This window comes from Schistocerca serialis, chromosome 6 (assembly GCF_023864345.2).
Source record: "Schistocerca serialis cubense isolate TAMUIC-IGC-003099 chromosome 6, iqSchSeri2.2, whole genome shotgun sequence".
NCBI lineage: Eukaryota > Metazoa > Arthropoda > Insecta > Orthoptera > Acrididae > Schistocerca > Schistocerca serialis.
In genome coordinates, this window is record NC_064643.1 from 63,740,776 (window position 1) to 63,759,823 (window position 19,048).

At 40.7% G+C, this 19,048-nt stretch overlaps 1 protein-coding gene across 1 annotated transcript in view; it reads right to left on the minus strand.

Annotated features, from left to right (window-relative positions):
- The window catches only part of LOC126484392 (U11/U12 small nuclear ribonucleoprotein 25 kDa protein-like), a 54,170-nt gene extending 36,624 nt beyond the window's left edge, over positions 1-17,546 (minus strand). The window contains exon 1 of the mRNA XM_050107889.1: positions 17,200-17,546. Within this exon, the coding sequence (XP_049963846.1) occupies positions 17,200-17,439 (240 nt within the window). The 5' untranslated portion in view covers positions 17,440-17,546. The remainder of the gene's footprint in view (positions 1-17,199) is intronic.
- Between the last annotated feature and the right edge of the window lie 1,502 nt (positions 17,547-19,048).

Genomic DNA, 19,048 nt, shown 5'->3' on the forward strand with positions numbered 1-19,048 from the left:
TTGTCTTAAAGTTATTAGGGAAACACGTGAAATTGGTTGGTTAAACATCTAAGAGTTTTAATTTTGTATTTAATCACACTTAAATGTAGCCTACTACCTTGGTAAATACGTAACCACTAGTTTCACAGAGAACATTCACAAGATTCACTGTATATAGAAAATATAATGGCAACAATTACTTTAACAATCAGATTGTTTCATTATTGTGAGCCTTGTTTGAACAATCAGTATTTCAGTGGTGTGTTTGCAGCATAGTGAGTGGGTTCTCTTGACTGAGTGTGGCTCGTTAAGTGATTCGTAAGACCATAAAAGTTTGTAATCTAATTTACAAAAAATTGTTTTGATTGTGTCTTTTATAGCATATATCTCTTATTAGATTTTTTTCATTGGTATTATACATTGTGTACAATTTCATTCAGTAGCAATTTGTCTGAAATTTAAGCAGATTATAATTTGCACTTAGAGGCCAAATTCATTATTTAGTTACTGACTAGAGATGGATGCAGAAGGGAACAGCATACCTTTCTGCTCAATTGGGCAAGGAGATAGTGGAACACAGTGTCATGTCACTTTCTATGCCAAAAAAGCTGCTTTAAAATGGTTTGCGGATTTTAGTGATGAGGAAAAAGAGTTGTTGGTCTGACGTTCAGAAGCAAAGCTGGACAATACCTCTCAAGTTTGCCTACACCGTGAAGCCCTGTTATTGACACAATAGGAGAGGTTACAAAAAAATGGTTCAATCCCTTTGGGAAGGTGAATCATAATGTTAAGGCAGGAATTCGCACTCTTGATACTGAAACAGCTAATAAGGCTTCTGATATGTTGAAGAAGCAGCTTGTTAATAACATAAAGCCAGGTCAGAAAATTTGTCCGGATTGCAGGACTACCTTAAATAAACACTTGGACAAAGCTTTATCAGCCTCATCATCACAATCTGATGAGGACTTGACACAAAAAGAAGAATTAAATAGTAGCTTATTGTATATCGGTATTTCACCCCTGAAGAGAACAGTAAGCTACAGAGATAAGCCCCAGCATGTGAAGAAGAAAATTCAAAAGGCTCAAAATGTGATTAAAAACAAAATTGTAAATGCAATGGGAGTAAACCGACAAATTGAAGATGCTAGTGAAATTAAGGAATGTGGAAACTGTGCTGACTATGCACATTTGCTGACTGAACTGAAAGCCAAGATGCAGAATGCAATTCATAAAGAACAGATGCAAATTTTAAACTTGGCACCTGTAAGTTGGACAGTCAGTCAAACAGCAGCTCAGTTCGGCGTGTTCGAAAGAATGGTGAATAATGCTTGGAAGCTTAAGACAGAGAAGGGCATTCTGGCACTTCCCGAAAATAGGCAAAGCAGGAAATTACCAGCAGAAGTTGCTAGTAGAGTGCGAAATTTTTTTTGAAGATGATGAGTATAGTAGGGTGTGCCCTGGAAAAAAATATAGTATTTCAGTTAGAATTTTAGATAGAAAGGCATACATGCAGAAAAGATTGTTTCTTTGCAATTTACGGGAAATGTATGTTATCTATAAGAATATAAATGGCCCAGACATAGGGTTCTCAAAGTTTTGTGAATTTAGACCCAAATGGTGTGTAACAGAAGGATCAGCTGGAATGCATGCAGTTTGCGTCTTTGCAATCCCCCAAAATGTTAAGCTTATGCTTAGCGGAGCTGGTATACGTGAAAATTATAAGGAAATTCTCAGCAAGGCAGTTTGCAGTTTGAACTCTAAACAGTGCATGCTACATCGCTGTGAAAGGTGTCCTGGGCCCGAAGCTATAGCATCTGAAATTACCAGCTATTTCCTAGATCATGAGCCACAGGAAGTTATTGTGTTTAAGCAATGGATACATACCAATCGGGCCAAACTGGACACGAAGCAAATAGTAGTAGATGAATTTATTGAAGATGTGTTGTTGTTGTTGTTGTTGTTGTTGTTGTTGTGGTCTTCAGTCCTGAGACTGGTTTGATGCGGCTCTCCATGCTACTCTATCCTGTGCAAGCTTCTTCTTCTCCCAGTACCTACTGCAACCTACATCCTTCTGAATCTGCTTGGTGTATTCATCTCTTGGTCTCCCTCTACGATTTTTACCCTGTACGCTGCCCTCAAATACTAAATTGGTGATCCCTTGATGCCTCAGAACATGTCCTACCAACCGATCCCTTCTTCTAGTCAAATTGAGCCACAAACTTCTCTTCTCCCCAATCCTATTCAACACCACCTCATTAGTACCCATCTAATCTTCAGCATTCTCCTGTAGCACCACATTTCGAAAGCTTCTATTCCCTTCTTGTCCAAACTATTTATCGTCCATGTGTCACTTCCATACATGGCTACGCTCCATACAAATACTTTCAGAAACGACTTCCTGACACTTAAATCTATACTCGATGTTAACAAATTTCTCTTCTTCAGAAATGCTTTCCTTGCCATTGCCAGTCTACATTTTATATCCTCTCTACTTCGACCATCATCAGTTATTTTGCTCCCCACATAGCAAAACTCCTTTACTACTTTAAGTGTCTCATTTCCTAATCTAATTCCCTCAGATATCACCCGACTTAATTCGACTACATTCCATGATCCTCGTTTTGCTTTTGTTGATGTTCATCTTATATCCTCCTTTCAAGACACTGTCCATTCCGTTCAACTGCTCTTCCAAGTCCATTGCTGTCTCTGACAGAATTACAATGTCATCGGCGAACCTCAAAGTTTTTATTTCTTCTCCATGGATTTTAATACCTACTCCAAATTTTTCTTTTGTTTCCTTTACTGCTTGCTCAATCTAATGATTGAATAACATCGGGGAGAGGCTACAACCCTGTCTCACTCCCTTCCCAACCACTGTTTCCCTTTCATGCCCCTCAACTCTTATAACTGCCATTTGGTTTCTATACAATTTGTAAATAGCCTTTTGCTCCCTGTATTTTACCCCTGCCAGCTTCAGAATTTGCAAGAGAGTATTCCAGTCAACATTGTCAAAAGCTTTCTCTAAGTCTACAAATGCTAGAAACGTAGGATTGCCTTTCCTTAATCTAGCTTCTAAGGTAGGTCGTAGGGTCAGTATTGCCTCACGTGTTCCAACATTTCTACGGAATCCAAACTGATCTTCCCCAAGGTCGGCTTCTACTAGTTTTTCCATTCGTCTGTAAAGAATTCATGTTAGTATTTTGCAGCCGTGACTTATTAAACTGATAGTTCGGTAATTTTCACACCTGTCAACACCTGCTTTCTTTGTGATTGGAATTATTATATTCTTCCTGAAGTCTGAGGGTATTTCGCCTGTCTCATACATCTTGCTCACCATATGGTAGAGTTTTGTCAGGACTGGCTCTCCCACGGCCGTCAGTAGTTCTAATGGAATGTTGTCTACTCCTGGGGCCTTGTTTCGACTCAGGTCTTTCAGTGCTCTGTCAAACTATTCACGCAGTATCATATCTCCTATTTCATCTTCATCTACATCCTCTACCATTTCCATAATATTGTCCTCACGTACGTCACCCTTCTATAGACCCTCTATACACTCCTTCCATCTTTCTCCTTTCCCCTCTTTGCTTAGAACTGGGTTTCCATCTGAGCTCTTAATATTCATACAAGTGGTTCTCTTTCCTCCAAAGGTCTCTTTAATTTCACTGTAGGTAGTATCTATCTTACCCCTAGTGAATAAGCCTCTACATCCTTACATTTATACTCTAGCCACCCCTGCTTAGCCATTTTGCACTTCCTGTCAATCTCATTTTTGAGACATTTGTATTCCTTTTTACTCACGTCATTTACTGCATTTTTATATTTTCTCCTTTCATCAATTAAATTCAATATTTCTTCTGTTACCCAAGGATTTCAACTAGCCCACATCTTTTTACCTACTTGATCCTTTGCTGCCTTCACTACTTCATCCCTCAGAGCTACCCGTTCTTCTTCTACTGTATTTCTTTCCCCCATTCCTGCCATTAGTTCCCTTTCGCTCTCCCTGAAACTCTGTACGACCTCTGGTTTAGTCAGTTTATCCAGGTCCCATCTCCTTAAAATCCCACCTTTTTGCAGTTTCTTCAGTTTTAACCGACAGTTCATAACCAATAGATTGTGGTCAGATTCCACATCTGCCTCTGGAAATGTCTTACAATTTAAAACCTGGTTCCTAAATCTCTGTCTTACCATTATATAATCTATCTGAAATCTGTCAGTATCTCCAGGCTTCTTCCACGTATACAACCTTCTTTTATGATTCTTGAACCAAGTGTTAGCTATGATTAAGTTGTGCTCTGTGCAAAATTCTACCAGGCGGCTTCCTCTTTCATTTCTTAGCCCCAATCCATATTCACCTACTACATTTCCTTCTCTCCCTTTTCCTACTACTGAATTCCAGTCACCCATGACTATTAAATTTTCGTCTCCCTTCACTACCTGAATAATTTCTTTTATTTCGTCATACATTTCTTCAATTTCTTCGTCATCTGCAGAGTTAGTTGGCATATAAACTTGTGCTACTGTAGTAGGCATTGGCTTCGTGTCCATCTTGGCCACACTAATGCGTTCACTATGCTGTTTGTAGTAGCTTACCCGCATTCCAATTTTTTTATTCATTATTAAACCTACCCCTGCATTACCACTATTTGACTTTGTATTTATAACCCTGTATTCGCCTGACCAAAAGTCTTGTTCCTCCTGCCACCGAACTTCACTAATTCCCACTATATCTAACTTTAACCTATCCATTTCCCTTTTTAAGTTTTCTAACCTACCTGCCCGATTAAGGGATCTGACATTCCATGATCCAATCCGTAGAACGCCAGTTTTGTTTCTCCTGATAACGATGTCCTCTTGAGTAGTTCCAGCCCGGAGATCCAAATGGGGGACTGTTTTACCTCCGGAATATTTTACCCAAGAGGACGCCATCATCATTAACCATACAGTAAAGCTGCATGCCCTCAGGAAAAATTACAGCTGTAGTTTGCCCTTGCTTTCAACCGTTCGCAGTACCACCACAGCGAGGCTGTTTTGGTTAGTGTTACAAGGCCAGATCAGTCAGTCACCCAGACTGTTGCCCCTGCAACTACTGAAAAGGCTGCTGCCCCTCTTCAGGAACCACGCATTTGTCTGGTCTCTCAGCAGATACCCCTCCGTTTTGGTTGCACCTACGGTACGGCTATCTGTATCGCTGAGGCACGCAACCCTCCCCACCAACGAACGGCAAGGTCCATGGTTCATGGGGGGAAGTTATTGAAGGTGCAAAAAATAAAATATGGAGTCTGTCATGCCATCATTACATTGCCAAGCATCAATGCTTGCATCTTAAAGGCCTTAAATGTTATCTGAAAGACGAAGAGCTTGTTGTCCTAATGGATTTTGCAGAAAATTATTCTTTTATCATTCAGGATGCTGTGCAAGGCTTCCACTGGGACAATAGTCAAGCAACAATTCATCCATTTGTTATCTACTTTCGTCAAAATGAGAAAGTAGAATCTTTAAGTTTTTGCATTATCAGTGATTGTTTGCGGCATGACACTATTACAGTTCACGTTTTTATCAAGGAGCTCATCAAATATATAAAAGCACGGTTTGCACAGATATCCCACATTCATTATTTCAGTGATGGCTCCAGTTCTAAATATAAAAACTTCAAGAATTTCCTAAATTTTGCTATCATAAGAGTGATTTTGGAATGACAGCCAAATGGAATTTTTTTTCTACTAGTCACGGGAAATCACCTTGTGATGGGATTGGAGGTACAACAAAGCGGTGACAGGAGGAGCAAACTTGCAACGGCCACTTAATGGACAAATTCTTACTCCCCTAGATCTGTTTCACTTCCGCTCTGAAAACATTAATGGAATTAAATTTGTTTTCATCAGTAAAGATGAAATTGAAAAAAATATTGTGTCACAAGAAGAGAGGTTTAAACTTGGACTAACTGGAGCAGGCAGCAGAGAAAATCATCACTTTCTACCAATTGATGAAACAACAATTCAGGGACCAAGCGAGGTGGCGCAGTGGTTAGACACTGGACTCGCATTCGGGCGGACGACGGTTCAATCCCACGTCCGGCCATCCTGATTTAGGTTTTCCGTGATTTCCCTAAATCACTCCAGGCAAATGCCGGGATGGTTCCTCTGAAAGGGCACGGCCGACTTCCTTCCCAATCCTTCCTTAATCCGATGAGACCGATGACCACGCTGTCTGGTCTCCTTCCCCAAATCAACCAACCAACAATTCAGGTTAGCAGAGTTTCAAATGATTGTTCATCTTTTCTAGCTAAAATGGGTCACGGTAATGAAGGAGGCATATTAATGTCTGCTCTCCAACCAGGACAATATGTTGCATGCATCTATGAAAACGTGTGGTGGATTGGGAATATCTGTGAGACCTCCACAGAGCAAAGGGATGCATTGGCTCAAATGGCTCTGAGCACTATGGGACTTAACATCTATGGTCATCAGTCCCCTAGAACTTAGAACTACTTAAACCTAACTAACCTAAGGACATCACACACATCCATGCCCGAGGCAGGATTCGAACCTGCGACCGTAGCGGTCACGCGGTTCCAGACTGACACGCCTAGAACCGCACGGCCACACCGGCCGGCAAAGGGATGCATTAATAAACTTTATGCACCCACATGGTCCAGCAAATTCATTTTATTGGCCATGAAGAAGTGAGAAGTGCTGGGTTCCGGAACACCACATTATTGCAGTTATTCCAGCTCCATCAGTAAATTCGTTTGGCCGGCAATACACCATTCCTCTTGATATTCATCAGAAAATTAATGTAGCATATCAAAAATTGAAATAGGTTAGAGTGCCTTCTAATTTTACACAGGGCACTTAAATAATTTTACTATCAGGCTTGGGAACCTGTGTAAAGAAACCCTTATCAGGCTTGGGATCCTGTGGTAAAGAAACCCACCCGTGGCTGTTGTTGCTAAGCTATTGGGTGTGGCCCCTATGGCAATGGGAATGCTGGTTTTCTCAGGTGAAATTAAACTAGCAGTGGTTAAGCCACCATGGACCATAGCAACTCATTTATACACTTCTTTTCCATCAGTAAGCTGGTGTTGTTCATTAAACAGGCAACTAATAATTAGATGATTATGCAAATAAATTTTACGACTTACATTAATTCTTAATAATAATAGTGTGTGTGTGTGTGTGTGTGTGTGTGTGTGTGTGTGTGAGAGAGAGAGAGAGAGAGAGAGAGAGAGAGAGAGAGAGTGAGAGGGGGGGGGGGGGGGGGGGTAGGAGGAGACAATTAAGAAATAACATTGTTTCTATTTTTATTCTTTTGTTATTGGGACTTAAGCTAGGTCCTATTCATCAGGACTTCTTATTTCACTTTTCCCAGACATTAATAAACATGTATAAGGCAAAATAAAAGATTTCAGGTATAATTTGAGTGCCAGAAAAATGTGTTCAAACTTCCAGTGCGCCTCTTTGATGATGCTACTTTTTAGGGCCTTATATGCTTGCATTGCAAAACCAAATCCACTTTTCTAGATAATTTAGAATATGCTCTTTCTCATGACCATAGTTTAGAAGAGTTTGGAGAAAACACTTTTTGAAAAATTTGACTAAAAATACCCACTTTTAGCACTTTTTGAAAAATCGTCAACTTTACCCTAGATTTGTGACATAATGGAAAGCAATAGGAGAATGAAATTTTATATTCTAAGACCTTGTGTTGGTGAGTTATGGTGTGCAAAGTTTCATGTACATCCCACAATTACTTTTGGAGATATAAAGAACTAAAGTTCGCATTTTTTTTAAACAGCTATTTTTTCACCCAACTTTGCTTCAAATTATCTATATGAAAACTGCTCAGAAATCCTTTTCTTAATATTTTACTTTAAAGAGCCCTAAAAGTTGTATAAGATGGCTATGTTTTGTTTCTTTCATCCAAATACTTAGAGATATCTCATCTCAAAGTTGCTGAAAATTCAAGGACGCACTATAGAAAGCTGTGCTATGGTCTTAAACAAGTGACTGTATCTCTGAAAGTATTGAATTTCTGAAACTGAAACTTTACCAGTGTTCATTGAGAACATGTGTGAATGTTCATACAAAATTTCATCAAAATCCATGAGGTTCATGTGGGAGCCTCTAGACCACTTGGCATGGAATGACCCTTTAATGTGTTGAGGACACGGAATGATCTTCCTTCTGATTGAAATATCATTAAGGGAAAGTAGTTGCATGTAGAGGACATTCGATTCATCAATTAGGTTGGACAGTCGAACTTCATCCCAATCAAAGGTTAGCACTGCAAGACTGGACGCAAAAGCCCTAGTGAGCCAAAAATTGATGCTATCGTAGACAGACCATTATGCCTGGTAAACTTTGAGCACTGTCGTCTCTCTTCAGCTGCATGTGAAACTGGAATGTGTCAGAGCCAGGGTGCCATAATATTCCTAACATTTTTATGGTTTATTTACCAGTAAAATTACAAGGCAAAGGAGTTTGTCTGTCCTGCAATGGAATTTTTGCCATAACCTTGTCACTACTGGAATATCATTTCCTCAGTGGAAAATCCCCAGAAGCAGATAGTTGAGTCAGCTGGGTTTGAAGTTCCTGAGTTTCAGCTCCTGTAGCTAATGCACCTAAGAAGTCTTACACATAAAAGCTACACAACAGCGTTTGCGATGCCACTGGAACCCTGTCTTGATTTTCCAAGGCCAAATGTTGGTGACATCTAGTCACAAGAAAAGCAGCAGGAGTGGTTCCATAAGTGACTAGACAATATATATTCTTGCATTGGTTCTGATGGTGATTCCTGCCACAGGATGGAGAGACACTTGGCGATACATTTTTGTTATGTCAGCTGACAGAGCCACATAAAGGATCAAAATTTTATTATAATGGAAAATAAATCTGCCTGGACCATGGGAGCAACCTTCAAGATTTCATTGAGAGACACTCCATTAGAAGTGGCAGCAGAGCCATCAATCACTACTCTTAACTTACTAGTGGAGCTGCATTCCTTGAAGACAGCATGATGTCAAAGGTAAAACTTTGGACCAACAATATCCTGAGAATTAAGAAACCTCCATGTGTCCTACATCAATATACTCATGCATGAAAGCAGCATACTCCCTCCTCAAGTTCGGCTGCCTCATAAATTTCCTCTCAAGATGCTCTAGCCTCCAAGAGGCCTGTTCTTGTGATTCACCTAAGGGTTTACAGTCAGGTTTTATTGGCAGTCGTATCACATATCTCCCATCTTCATCTCGAGTTGTGGGGTGCTGAAAGTGAGCCTCACATATTTTATCCTGCTTACTCATCGTTTTGGTAGACAGTTCCTCTAGCTCCCAAAACCTTTTGTAGTTTGGCATCGAAAGTGTCGCCTCTATCAAAGCATGAGGTCACTATACAATGAGGCATGTTGCATGAAGCTGAAGGAATCTTAGCAGACAAAATCTACCAGAATTTAGTTTCAATCAGTGTTATATGATTTGGTTTCTCTAGTCTTTCCCTCAAAACAGCATCGAAGAAAACGGCAAGAATTACATCTACTGTGGCAGACTTGCTGAACTCATTATCATTCGCCAGATGAACCTTCCTCACATGCTTAGTTTGATATGAGTTACTGGCATTTCCTTGTGGTTCCCTTGAGGTGATGTCCCTGAATCTGATCAATCAAGAGCCTGACATTTTATTTCCAAAAATATCTATTAGTTGATTTAAGGTGGTGAACGTGAACCCAGAAATTTTTACGTCCCACTCATGCCAGCCTGTGAGTGGCATAAAACAGCCAAAATTGCTTCAAAGAGAATCACTCCCTGAAGTGGAATGTCAGGTTTAAGAGCTTCTAAGGCCTTCAAATAGCTACACACAGGATTAATTAATTGCCTATAATCGGTTGCCATGCTGTGGCTGACTGTAGGCAGAGCTAACAAAGCCTTTACATGCCTGGCTGCAATTATGTTTCGATTATCATACCTCTGCATGATAATTCCCGAAGCAATTCATAGATTTCCTGATGTTGTAGGTACATGTTGCGAAAAGTTCCTTGCTTCACCTCGTAATGAGGAGTTTAGGTAATGAAATCTCTGTATGTCATCAGTTGAATTACTGTTCATAACGAGACTTAAAAAGGCATCTCTGTAAGATGACCACTTAGGGTACTCCCCTTCAGAATTTGGCAAATTAATGACAGGTATTTTTAAAGTACTGGCACTGCTTGTCAGAATCAATTCCATAGGCTGTAGCATAGCATGTCCCTTGATTAAACCCCTGACAATCGATTCAGTCAAGTCCATGAATCCTCAAATTCTCCCCTATCCTTGCTGTGATCAACAGATTCATCTTCAATTTCCAACTGACCTTGACATGACTCAAAATCAGTCTGCTTAATTTTGCCTCTAGTATTTCAACATTAGCACTATCTGCATTCTGCAAAAATGTACGTGTGCTAGAGTGGCCTTTGCAACCCCTCTCTGACTAATTTTGTTTTCTCAATGGAATCTATTTCAGGAATGGGCAGATGGTAACAGGAAGCCAACTGTTGCACTTACCAGGTTGTAGCAGCAGCACAGGACAGTATGAACTGGAACAGCAGCAGCATCATGAGTGCTGGCTTGTCAGGAGCTGCAGTCTCTGATAGCCCAAAGTTTCGGCAAGAGCAAGAGGTGACGTCACAGCTGATAATGGCACTGTCTGTGTCTTTACTTCTCGCGTGTAGAGCTCAAAAGACATCAGACATCAGCAAAAAATGTCTCCGGTCACTTGTGCTAAGGCTTTTGTTATCAGTGTTACAAACAGGCCTTGGAACACTGGGTAGCACTTACTGAAGAAACTGGAATGTGTGCAACACACACAGTTAGCTTCTCGCAGTATTTCATGCATTCACAAATACTGGTACAAGCACATGGATGAACATAACTATTCCATGTGCTGACAGTATCCGGCCCACAGGACCAAAAAATGTAAGCAATTCACTTGCAGGCCTCTGGTCCTGAATGTACTAAGTTTTGAGTGTTTAGTGCAAGAGGACTCACTGTCCTCCCCTTGATCCCACTCACAATAATTAGATCAAAGACAATCTCTTTGCTAATATAAACACTTTATTCCATATTACCTTACAGGTGCTATTCAGCAATATCTAACAAGTGCACCAAGTGCCCACGAGCTGTGGCTCTGGGCTGGATGGGACATTCGTCTGCTCACTTCAGAGTCTCCGGGCTACCTGCTAGCCGCTTACAACAGCCGAACAGCTTACCTGCGTGCACGAAGGACCTGGGAAGTCCACTTCCACACACACAGTTACAATGTTTCCCAAAAGGGAGCAGATTGTAATGGACAGTCTGACTCACCCAGGTGGCTCTTTCAGTGGCAAGTGAGTTATGGAACTCAACAGATTAATTAACAACAACTTTTGCTGTATTCCTGTTACCTTCTGCCAAGCTTCTCTGTTCAAAGCATCCTCCTTGTGCAGACCATTATTCTGTTGACATGGTCTGAACAAGAAAGATTTCTTCAGCATCAGCTTCAACAAATGTCCATACCAGTTTAATGAGTTTTCTTTCAAGTCTCTCTGTGTTATCTGTCCTCATTTTGATCATTAGTCCTTTTCTCAATTTTTTACACTTTGATGCTCCTTCATAAACAATACACCTAACAACTGTCTTTTGAGCTCAGCATTTAATATCCATGGGTATGAGCACTGACTTCAAAAAAGCTTTTGACACTGTGAATTGGATGCTACTCTTTAGAGTTACAAAGAAAATAGGACTCTTCTGGAGTGACAGAAGAATGATTAATAAATTGAATCAGAACCAACGCACAAAAATGCACCTCAGTAATGCAGAGGAATAGGCCATTTAGAAAAGTAATTACACAAGCATGCCCCTATACTATGTCTATATTCATTTAAGATGTTCATTGAGGAAGCTATTTAGATCATGAAGGACATGACAAACAAATGAACAGAATGTTGCAAGTCCTATCAACACTCTTCAACTATGGAACTTATAAATGAACAAATGTAAAACAAAAGTAATGATTGTAAGAAGAAGAGTGGGAGAAATTGAAAACAATATAAAAATTGATGATGTCAGAACTAAGTGTGTGGAACAATTTTGTTATGTGGTAGTATAACCACAGACAATAGAGAAGAATGGCACTGGGAAAGAAGGCATTTATGACAAAGAAAAACATTAACAACCAAACATATGAATATAGATGTTAGAAAATTACTTGCAAAATTGTATGGTGTAGCTGCTCTCTGGAAGTGAAATTTGGGGTGAATGGAAATGCCCGATTCCACCCATCTGCTTTGACCCATGAAGTAATGAAGCCATGGTGGGTGACATCACTATGGCGCGATATTTTTGAGTTGATTGTGTTTTTTTGTAGATGTCATGTTGTTGTATTTCATGGTGCCCTCTGGTGGTGGATGCGGACACGCAGAGTTTAACATGTGGTATTGGGTTCATTTGAGTTTTGGTTGTCACTGTGTTAATGTGGTTTAGAGCTTTGGTATTTGGGTTTCTCAGTTTCTGGGGTTTCGGTTCCACTTTTCGGAGTTGTAGTTGGTTTTTTGATATCAACAGCTGCGGTTGAGCTACATAGGTCATGGGAAGCATCCGAAAACACTTTCAGGACTGTAGGTGTGGTTTATTGGCATTGATAGTTGCAGTTGGGCTATATCGGTCAGGGAAATGTCCGATTCCTGTGGTTTTTTTGGTGTAGCAGAATGTTGTAATTTAAATTTTTTTGATATTATTTATTTTAGAATGGTGTAGTTTTTTAACGTATATCTAGCTTGTCCCCACCGTAAGCCAACAATTTTACGCAGTTGTCCTGTTTCATCTTATTTTTGGAGTAAGATGTTACCCTGTCATTTCTGTTGGTGTGGGACGTCATTGTTGCCATATCGTATATACTGAAACTAGCCATTTCTGCCATACTGATGATGCCAAGGGTCAAAGTAGATGGGTGGAATCAAGGAATTGACTTGAAGCTGCTGAGATGTGGATATGGCAGAAAATGACAAGAAAGAGCTGTATGTAAAAAAAATCTGGAAGTCTTGAGGGAAATCAACTTAGAGATAAGATTATTTCAGGAAATGGAAAAGAGAAAAATTAAATTTATTGGACACATCATTAGACACACCTTCACCACTAATATTCTTGGAGGAAAAGTGTCGGGAAAGAAAGGAACAGGATGGCCTAGGGTGAAGCATTTGGAACCCACTGAGAAGAGGATAAGATGTGACTATTAGAAGGAACTAAACCAAGCAGCAAACAACAGAAGAGCCTTTAGAATACGTATGTGTATAGCCACAACCACCAGCATATGCCAAATTCAACAATTAACCTAACAACTCATTTCTTACTGTTGAAGGAAATGTTCGAGGGCTACGCCAGCAGGCAGGCAACTACCAGCAAGGCCAACCAAACTGCACAGACTACAGGAGAACTACCATAGAAAATGTGCCTTATCTACAGAAAGCAGGTCTCTTTACATGGAGAGAAGTCAACCCTCCTAAGAGAGTAAACCCTGATATAAAATCCTGGTTCTCCAGTTTAGGGGTTGGATCAATGAGCGGGATTATGCAAGTGTCCGATTCCACCATAAACCATGACGTCATCTATATGGCGGAAACGGCTACTCAAAGTGTCTCCAATATGGCGCCTATGGTGTCACTACATACACAATGCAAACATGAAAGTACGTATAAATAAGATAACTAATGGGACAACTGCAGGAAATCGGGGTTTTGGGACAAGCTAAATATAACAGTAAAAAAACACACCACAATCCAAAAACACACAAAATGACGAACAAAAAACAATAATAACAAAAATCTACAGGAATCACACACTTCCCTTGACCTATATAGGTCAACCGCAACTGACGAAGCTAAAAAAGTAACACATACAGCAAAAACTACGAAAATTGGAATGAGACATTTCCCCTGACCACAGCTGACGATACCAAAACACCAATACCTACATGTAAAACTACAAAAATTGGAATCTGTCATTTCCCTTGACCTATATAGGTCAACCGTAACTATTGATACAAAAAATTCAGCACCTACAACTACGAAAAACAAAAATAAAACCACAACACATCAAAAAGTAAAACATCCCTACATAAATTAAAACACATTCAATACACAATAAATACACAAAACATTACAACTCAAGAAAAATAGACAACAAAATTACTTATCACCAACTAATTTTGGCACTGCAAAGTAGAGTGGACACACACACACACACACACACACACACACACACACCGCTTCTGTTGACCCCAATGAGCAGCACTCCACTATCAGAAATAACTTTTGGAAGCTTGAGAATTTAAAGCGACGCTTCAAAACAACCATTGGTGAAATTAAAAAGGGAGGTCATCAAGATTAAGAATCAATGGGAATTCCACTGATAGGGGAAAAGAGTACACTGAAGGCGTCTTGGAGGGAGACAACTCTTCTGATGATGTAACAAAGGAAAAGGTTGGAGCCGATATGAAAAACAGAGGATCTAGTATAACAGTCACATTTTAACAGAGCTTTAGAAGGCTTGTGATTAAACAAGGCAGAATGGATGGACAAGATTCTTCTGAATTTCTAAAATCATTGGGTAAAGTGGCAACAAAATAGCTTTCAAGTTAGTGCATAAAATCTATGAGTTTGGAGACATACCACCAGGCTTTTGGGAAAATACTGCCCCTGCAATCCTAAAAATACCACAGGAAGATAAGTGTGAAAACTAACACTCAATGAGCTTAACATCTCATGCATCCAAGTTGTAGACAAGAATAATACACAGAAAGGAAAACTAAAATCAGGGAGCTGTTCCATAAGGATCAGTTTGAGTTTAGCAAAGGTAATGGTACCCTAGAGTTAGTTCTGACATTTTTGTTGGCAGTGGAATCAAGACTTCAGAAAAATCAAACTCGTAGGATTTGTTGAACCAGGATAATCATTCAACAGCATAAAATGGTGCAAAATGTTCAACATTCCCAAAAAAATAGTTATAATGTATAGGGAAATACAGGTGATATTAAGTATGTTTAAGAACCATGAGGGGAAAAATAAGAATGGCAAACAAAGAAAAACGTGGACACTATGGGAGAAAGCTCAGTGTGTAGTCTGGCTCACAGAGACGAAGTCTGATGTCCTAGGACAATGAAATTTTTAGACAATATGGAAGGGAACCACCATCTCGACCAACCCCTCAGGCTTGGCACAAATCATTTATGGAAAAAGGTAGTTTTTCGATAAATGAGATGTCATCATGAACAAAGTACAGTAGACACCTACAAAGAACCCAATAAAATCAATGCATATGGAGCTTAGAGGCTTATGCCTACAAGATGCAGATGCTTCAGGCACTAAATCTGAGTGACAAACATCAGCACAAACTACTTGTAATAGATGTACTAGCCAAGACTGACACAAACGAGACCCTTTGGGAATGATTTTTCTCTCCAATAAGTCAACTTTGCAAACTGTACCATCATAATATATGGGGATCTGTGAGCTTATGTTAGTCATGAAATGGAAAGACAATTCAAAGTTCAATGTGTGGGGCAGACGGGCACACAATTGCATCATTTGTCCATTCTTTTTCAGCAAGTCTCCCGTCAACAGTAATGTTTACCTGGATATGTCACAACAGTATGCTGTGTCACAACTGGAACACATGTAACCTGGGGCATCACAGCACTGGTCCCCAAATTTCTATTAATTTCTGGATGAAAAGTTTCCAGATGGACTTGTTCCTATGGGGTTTTGTAAAGGATTTACCAAAACAGGGTCATGGACAAATAGAAATTGAAGACAAGCATTCACAATGCATTTCAAGGCGTTGCCATTGAATTCCTAGAGTATAGGCTACATCGAGAAAAACTGGATGCCAGCTGGAAACTGTCCTTAAGACTTGGCATGAATTGTGGTTTACTAGTCTCATAACATACAGACGGAGATATCATGATGTTACAAACATTCAGGAGTGATTAAAAAGTGTAAATGTATCAGTTTGAGGTAGAAGACACTTAACCTCTTCTCCTGCATGCTCTTTGGTTTCTATATTTTGGCAGGAAGTATTATGGACCAAAACAGAAAAGTCCAGTAAATAAGACCCCTAAAATGAGTATCTTAAAAGCTATGAGGAACTGTTCACCTCTGCTACAGTGAAACAAAACCTCTCCGACTGAACAAGTGCTTGTAGCTCTTAAGATATGCACTTTCGGGCTATGCTCACTAGACGACATTTTCTCGTTTTTCATCCATATTACCTCATCCCAAGATATTTAAAGCAAAGGGCTTGCAGCAGACGAGGTCCTTTGTCAATGGTATCAGAATAATATTACAATAACTTTTAGTTCTGGACTCGAGTCCCTTGCCTCTGATACATTTACCCTTCTCCATAATTCCTTAACACCTGCATCATCATGGAATCACCCTGTACAACAAATCATTTGATTCAGAGACACGAGACAAATTGTGCGGTAAAAAATCGAAAACAGAGACCAAGTAATTCTAATATCTCAGTCCTAATAATTCTTCACGTTATAAAAATCTCTAATACAACGTCACACCTGGTCGAATTATCTGTTCACCCTAAGTGGATTCAACTAAATAGTAGCATTCCTCTAACAATCTTCTGCAGCATTAATTTTTTCGATGATTTTGTTTCATATTACGAACATTTCTGCCCATTAATTTATTATGTATCTTCATCCTAACATGTTTTGCGTATATAATTCACTGGCGTCTGTGAATTCTCGTTAATTCTCTTGTCATGTGATGTGGCTGAAATCATTCTCCTCAGGTAATTTTTTTCTGCTGTGTAATAAAATAAGAATTTCGTAAATGTGTAGGGAAGGAACACTTAGGACTGCATCTGAAATGAGTTGCAATTTGTTTCCTGTTCTGGGGGTATGAGGTAAGCTATTGTATAGCATCACCCTTAAAAAAAAAACTACGTGTCTCAAACAACTACGTTATTTTGTCACATGCAATTTCTTAAATTTATGGTCACCATGTACTTTCAGCACAATGACCGAAATGACGCGTTTAAACATCTGAATGAATCCATGCAACGTAACATGAATCCGCTATTAAAGAAAAATACTGCTACAAAAGTGCGCAACTGTCTTATCATCCGAAATGACAACTTTGCTACAGAACAGGAAAAACGCGCCATCCAAACACTTCCAATAGCAATGACATGTTATTACTAACCACAACTGGTACCGTAGTTTCATTATGCCTGTCGATAAACACTGTAATTGACTGTCCTTGTTGTAGCGCAATTTGCGAATTAACCTCTTCCAAAGTCACATTCTTGGGCAAATCGCACATTAATGGATCTTCCATTAAAATGTCATTTAACGTCCTCGCAGTAACGGCGGCCAAATCATCCTCTGCAGACTGTTCACCCATATAATCTTTAGGGCTCTTTTCGTAATTTGCGTTTTCCATGAACACTAACTGACACTCATAACAAACCAACTAGACCACTTCTCGCGCCAAATTCTCATACATACACGCAAAAATTTGCTTGTAAACAATGAAGTTGGAATTAAATATCGAACTGAAATCGAATATAGTCGATATATCAAAGAAGTCGATCCCTTTATTCCAACTATTTTAAAACATATATCCCTCTTTTTTGACTGTAGTACATCGATACAGAGATTTAATGATAATAATACTAATTATGTTTTTGGCTCATTTCCCCCCTTGGAGCCGGTCTCTGCTGCGGCTACAAATCGTTGCAATTAAGTGCCAATACGTGTACTGATCTTAAGCCCGGTCCAACGCAACGATCTGTCTGCGCAGACATCGGCGCAGATGACTTGCCGTTGGGGACAGCTCGGCTCGAAACGAGACCAACCAATAGAATTTCAAGGTGGCTAGAGCCAATAGGATTGCTTCGCTTTGGATGAACCTGGCTCGCTGAGTGGCAGTCAAGGGTTGAGCTTGCTCCTCTTACTCGCTTACTGTAAGCCATAGGCCCCCGCTTGCACGGGTGACAATCCAGGTGCTTCTTCGGCTTCGCTTTTATTAAAGCGTTGACGGGTGCACACGTCGAAGCGCAGCACGGTCAGGCTGCACGATGAGCAAATTGTCGTGTGCGGTTTCAATCTGCGGTGACGATTCGGGGTCCCAGCAGCTCGCTGCTGGCGGCGTCGATGTCGTCTCCTCGATGTCGCGGGCCGCTTTTCCGGCCGGTTCGGGTACTTCTGCTGCCGCAGAGCCATGCTCTGCTCCCCCGAGTGTTAGGGACTCTGCAGGTCAGGGCCTGGTCACTGGCCAGTGTCCCGCGCCTCCCAGTTTGTTAGGGCCAAGCACAGCCGCCGGAAACCTAACGGTGTCGGCAACGAAGGCGGCGTCTGGCATACCCAAGGCAGCCCTCGACTTTGCTTCCACTTCCGCCCCCAACGAGATCAATAGGGCGCCTAACGCCGTCAAACAACAAACCAGCACTACGTCTTTCATTGTCAGTATGAGCAGCGCCACTAATTCCCCAAATCCAGACGTTGACAGACTACTACTAGAAAACGCACAGAATAACCTCCTCCCTTATCTTGCGTCCCGCAGGCGTGAAAAAGGGAATCGTCTCCCAGTAAAAATTCTCCCGAAACCCTCTTCCAAAGCCCAACCCAAACCTACCCGCAAAACCACTCCCAACCTCAAATCCACCCTCCCACCGTCCCCTAAAGTTAAACTTTCCAGGACCCAGAAAAAGAACCGAGGCAGGCGTAAAAACCTCGTAAAGCGACTCAAAGCTTCCAGCCAATCTCCGGAAGCTGAGAACAAACAAAAGGAACACGATTCCGAATCAGATAGCCCTCTGGTTATCGATGAGTCCAGGCAGGAGCAGGAAAACGAGATCGGGGAAACCGCTACTAGCGGTGAAGGTGACGGCTTCCAACTAGCCAGAAAAACCATCCGCCAACCCACACCCCCGCCGGCCACGGAGGCTGCACCAACATCTAACCGTTTTTCCGCCATAGACGACGAACCCACGACCAATGAAGCGCCACCCCAACAACCAGTGGGCTCGCAGAAACGAGCATACCTCCCC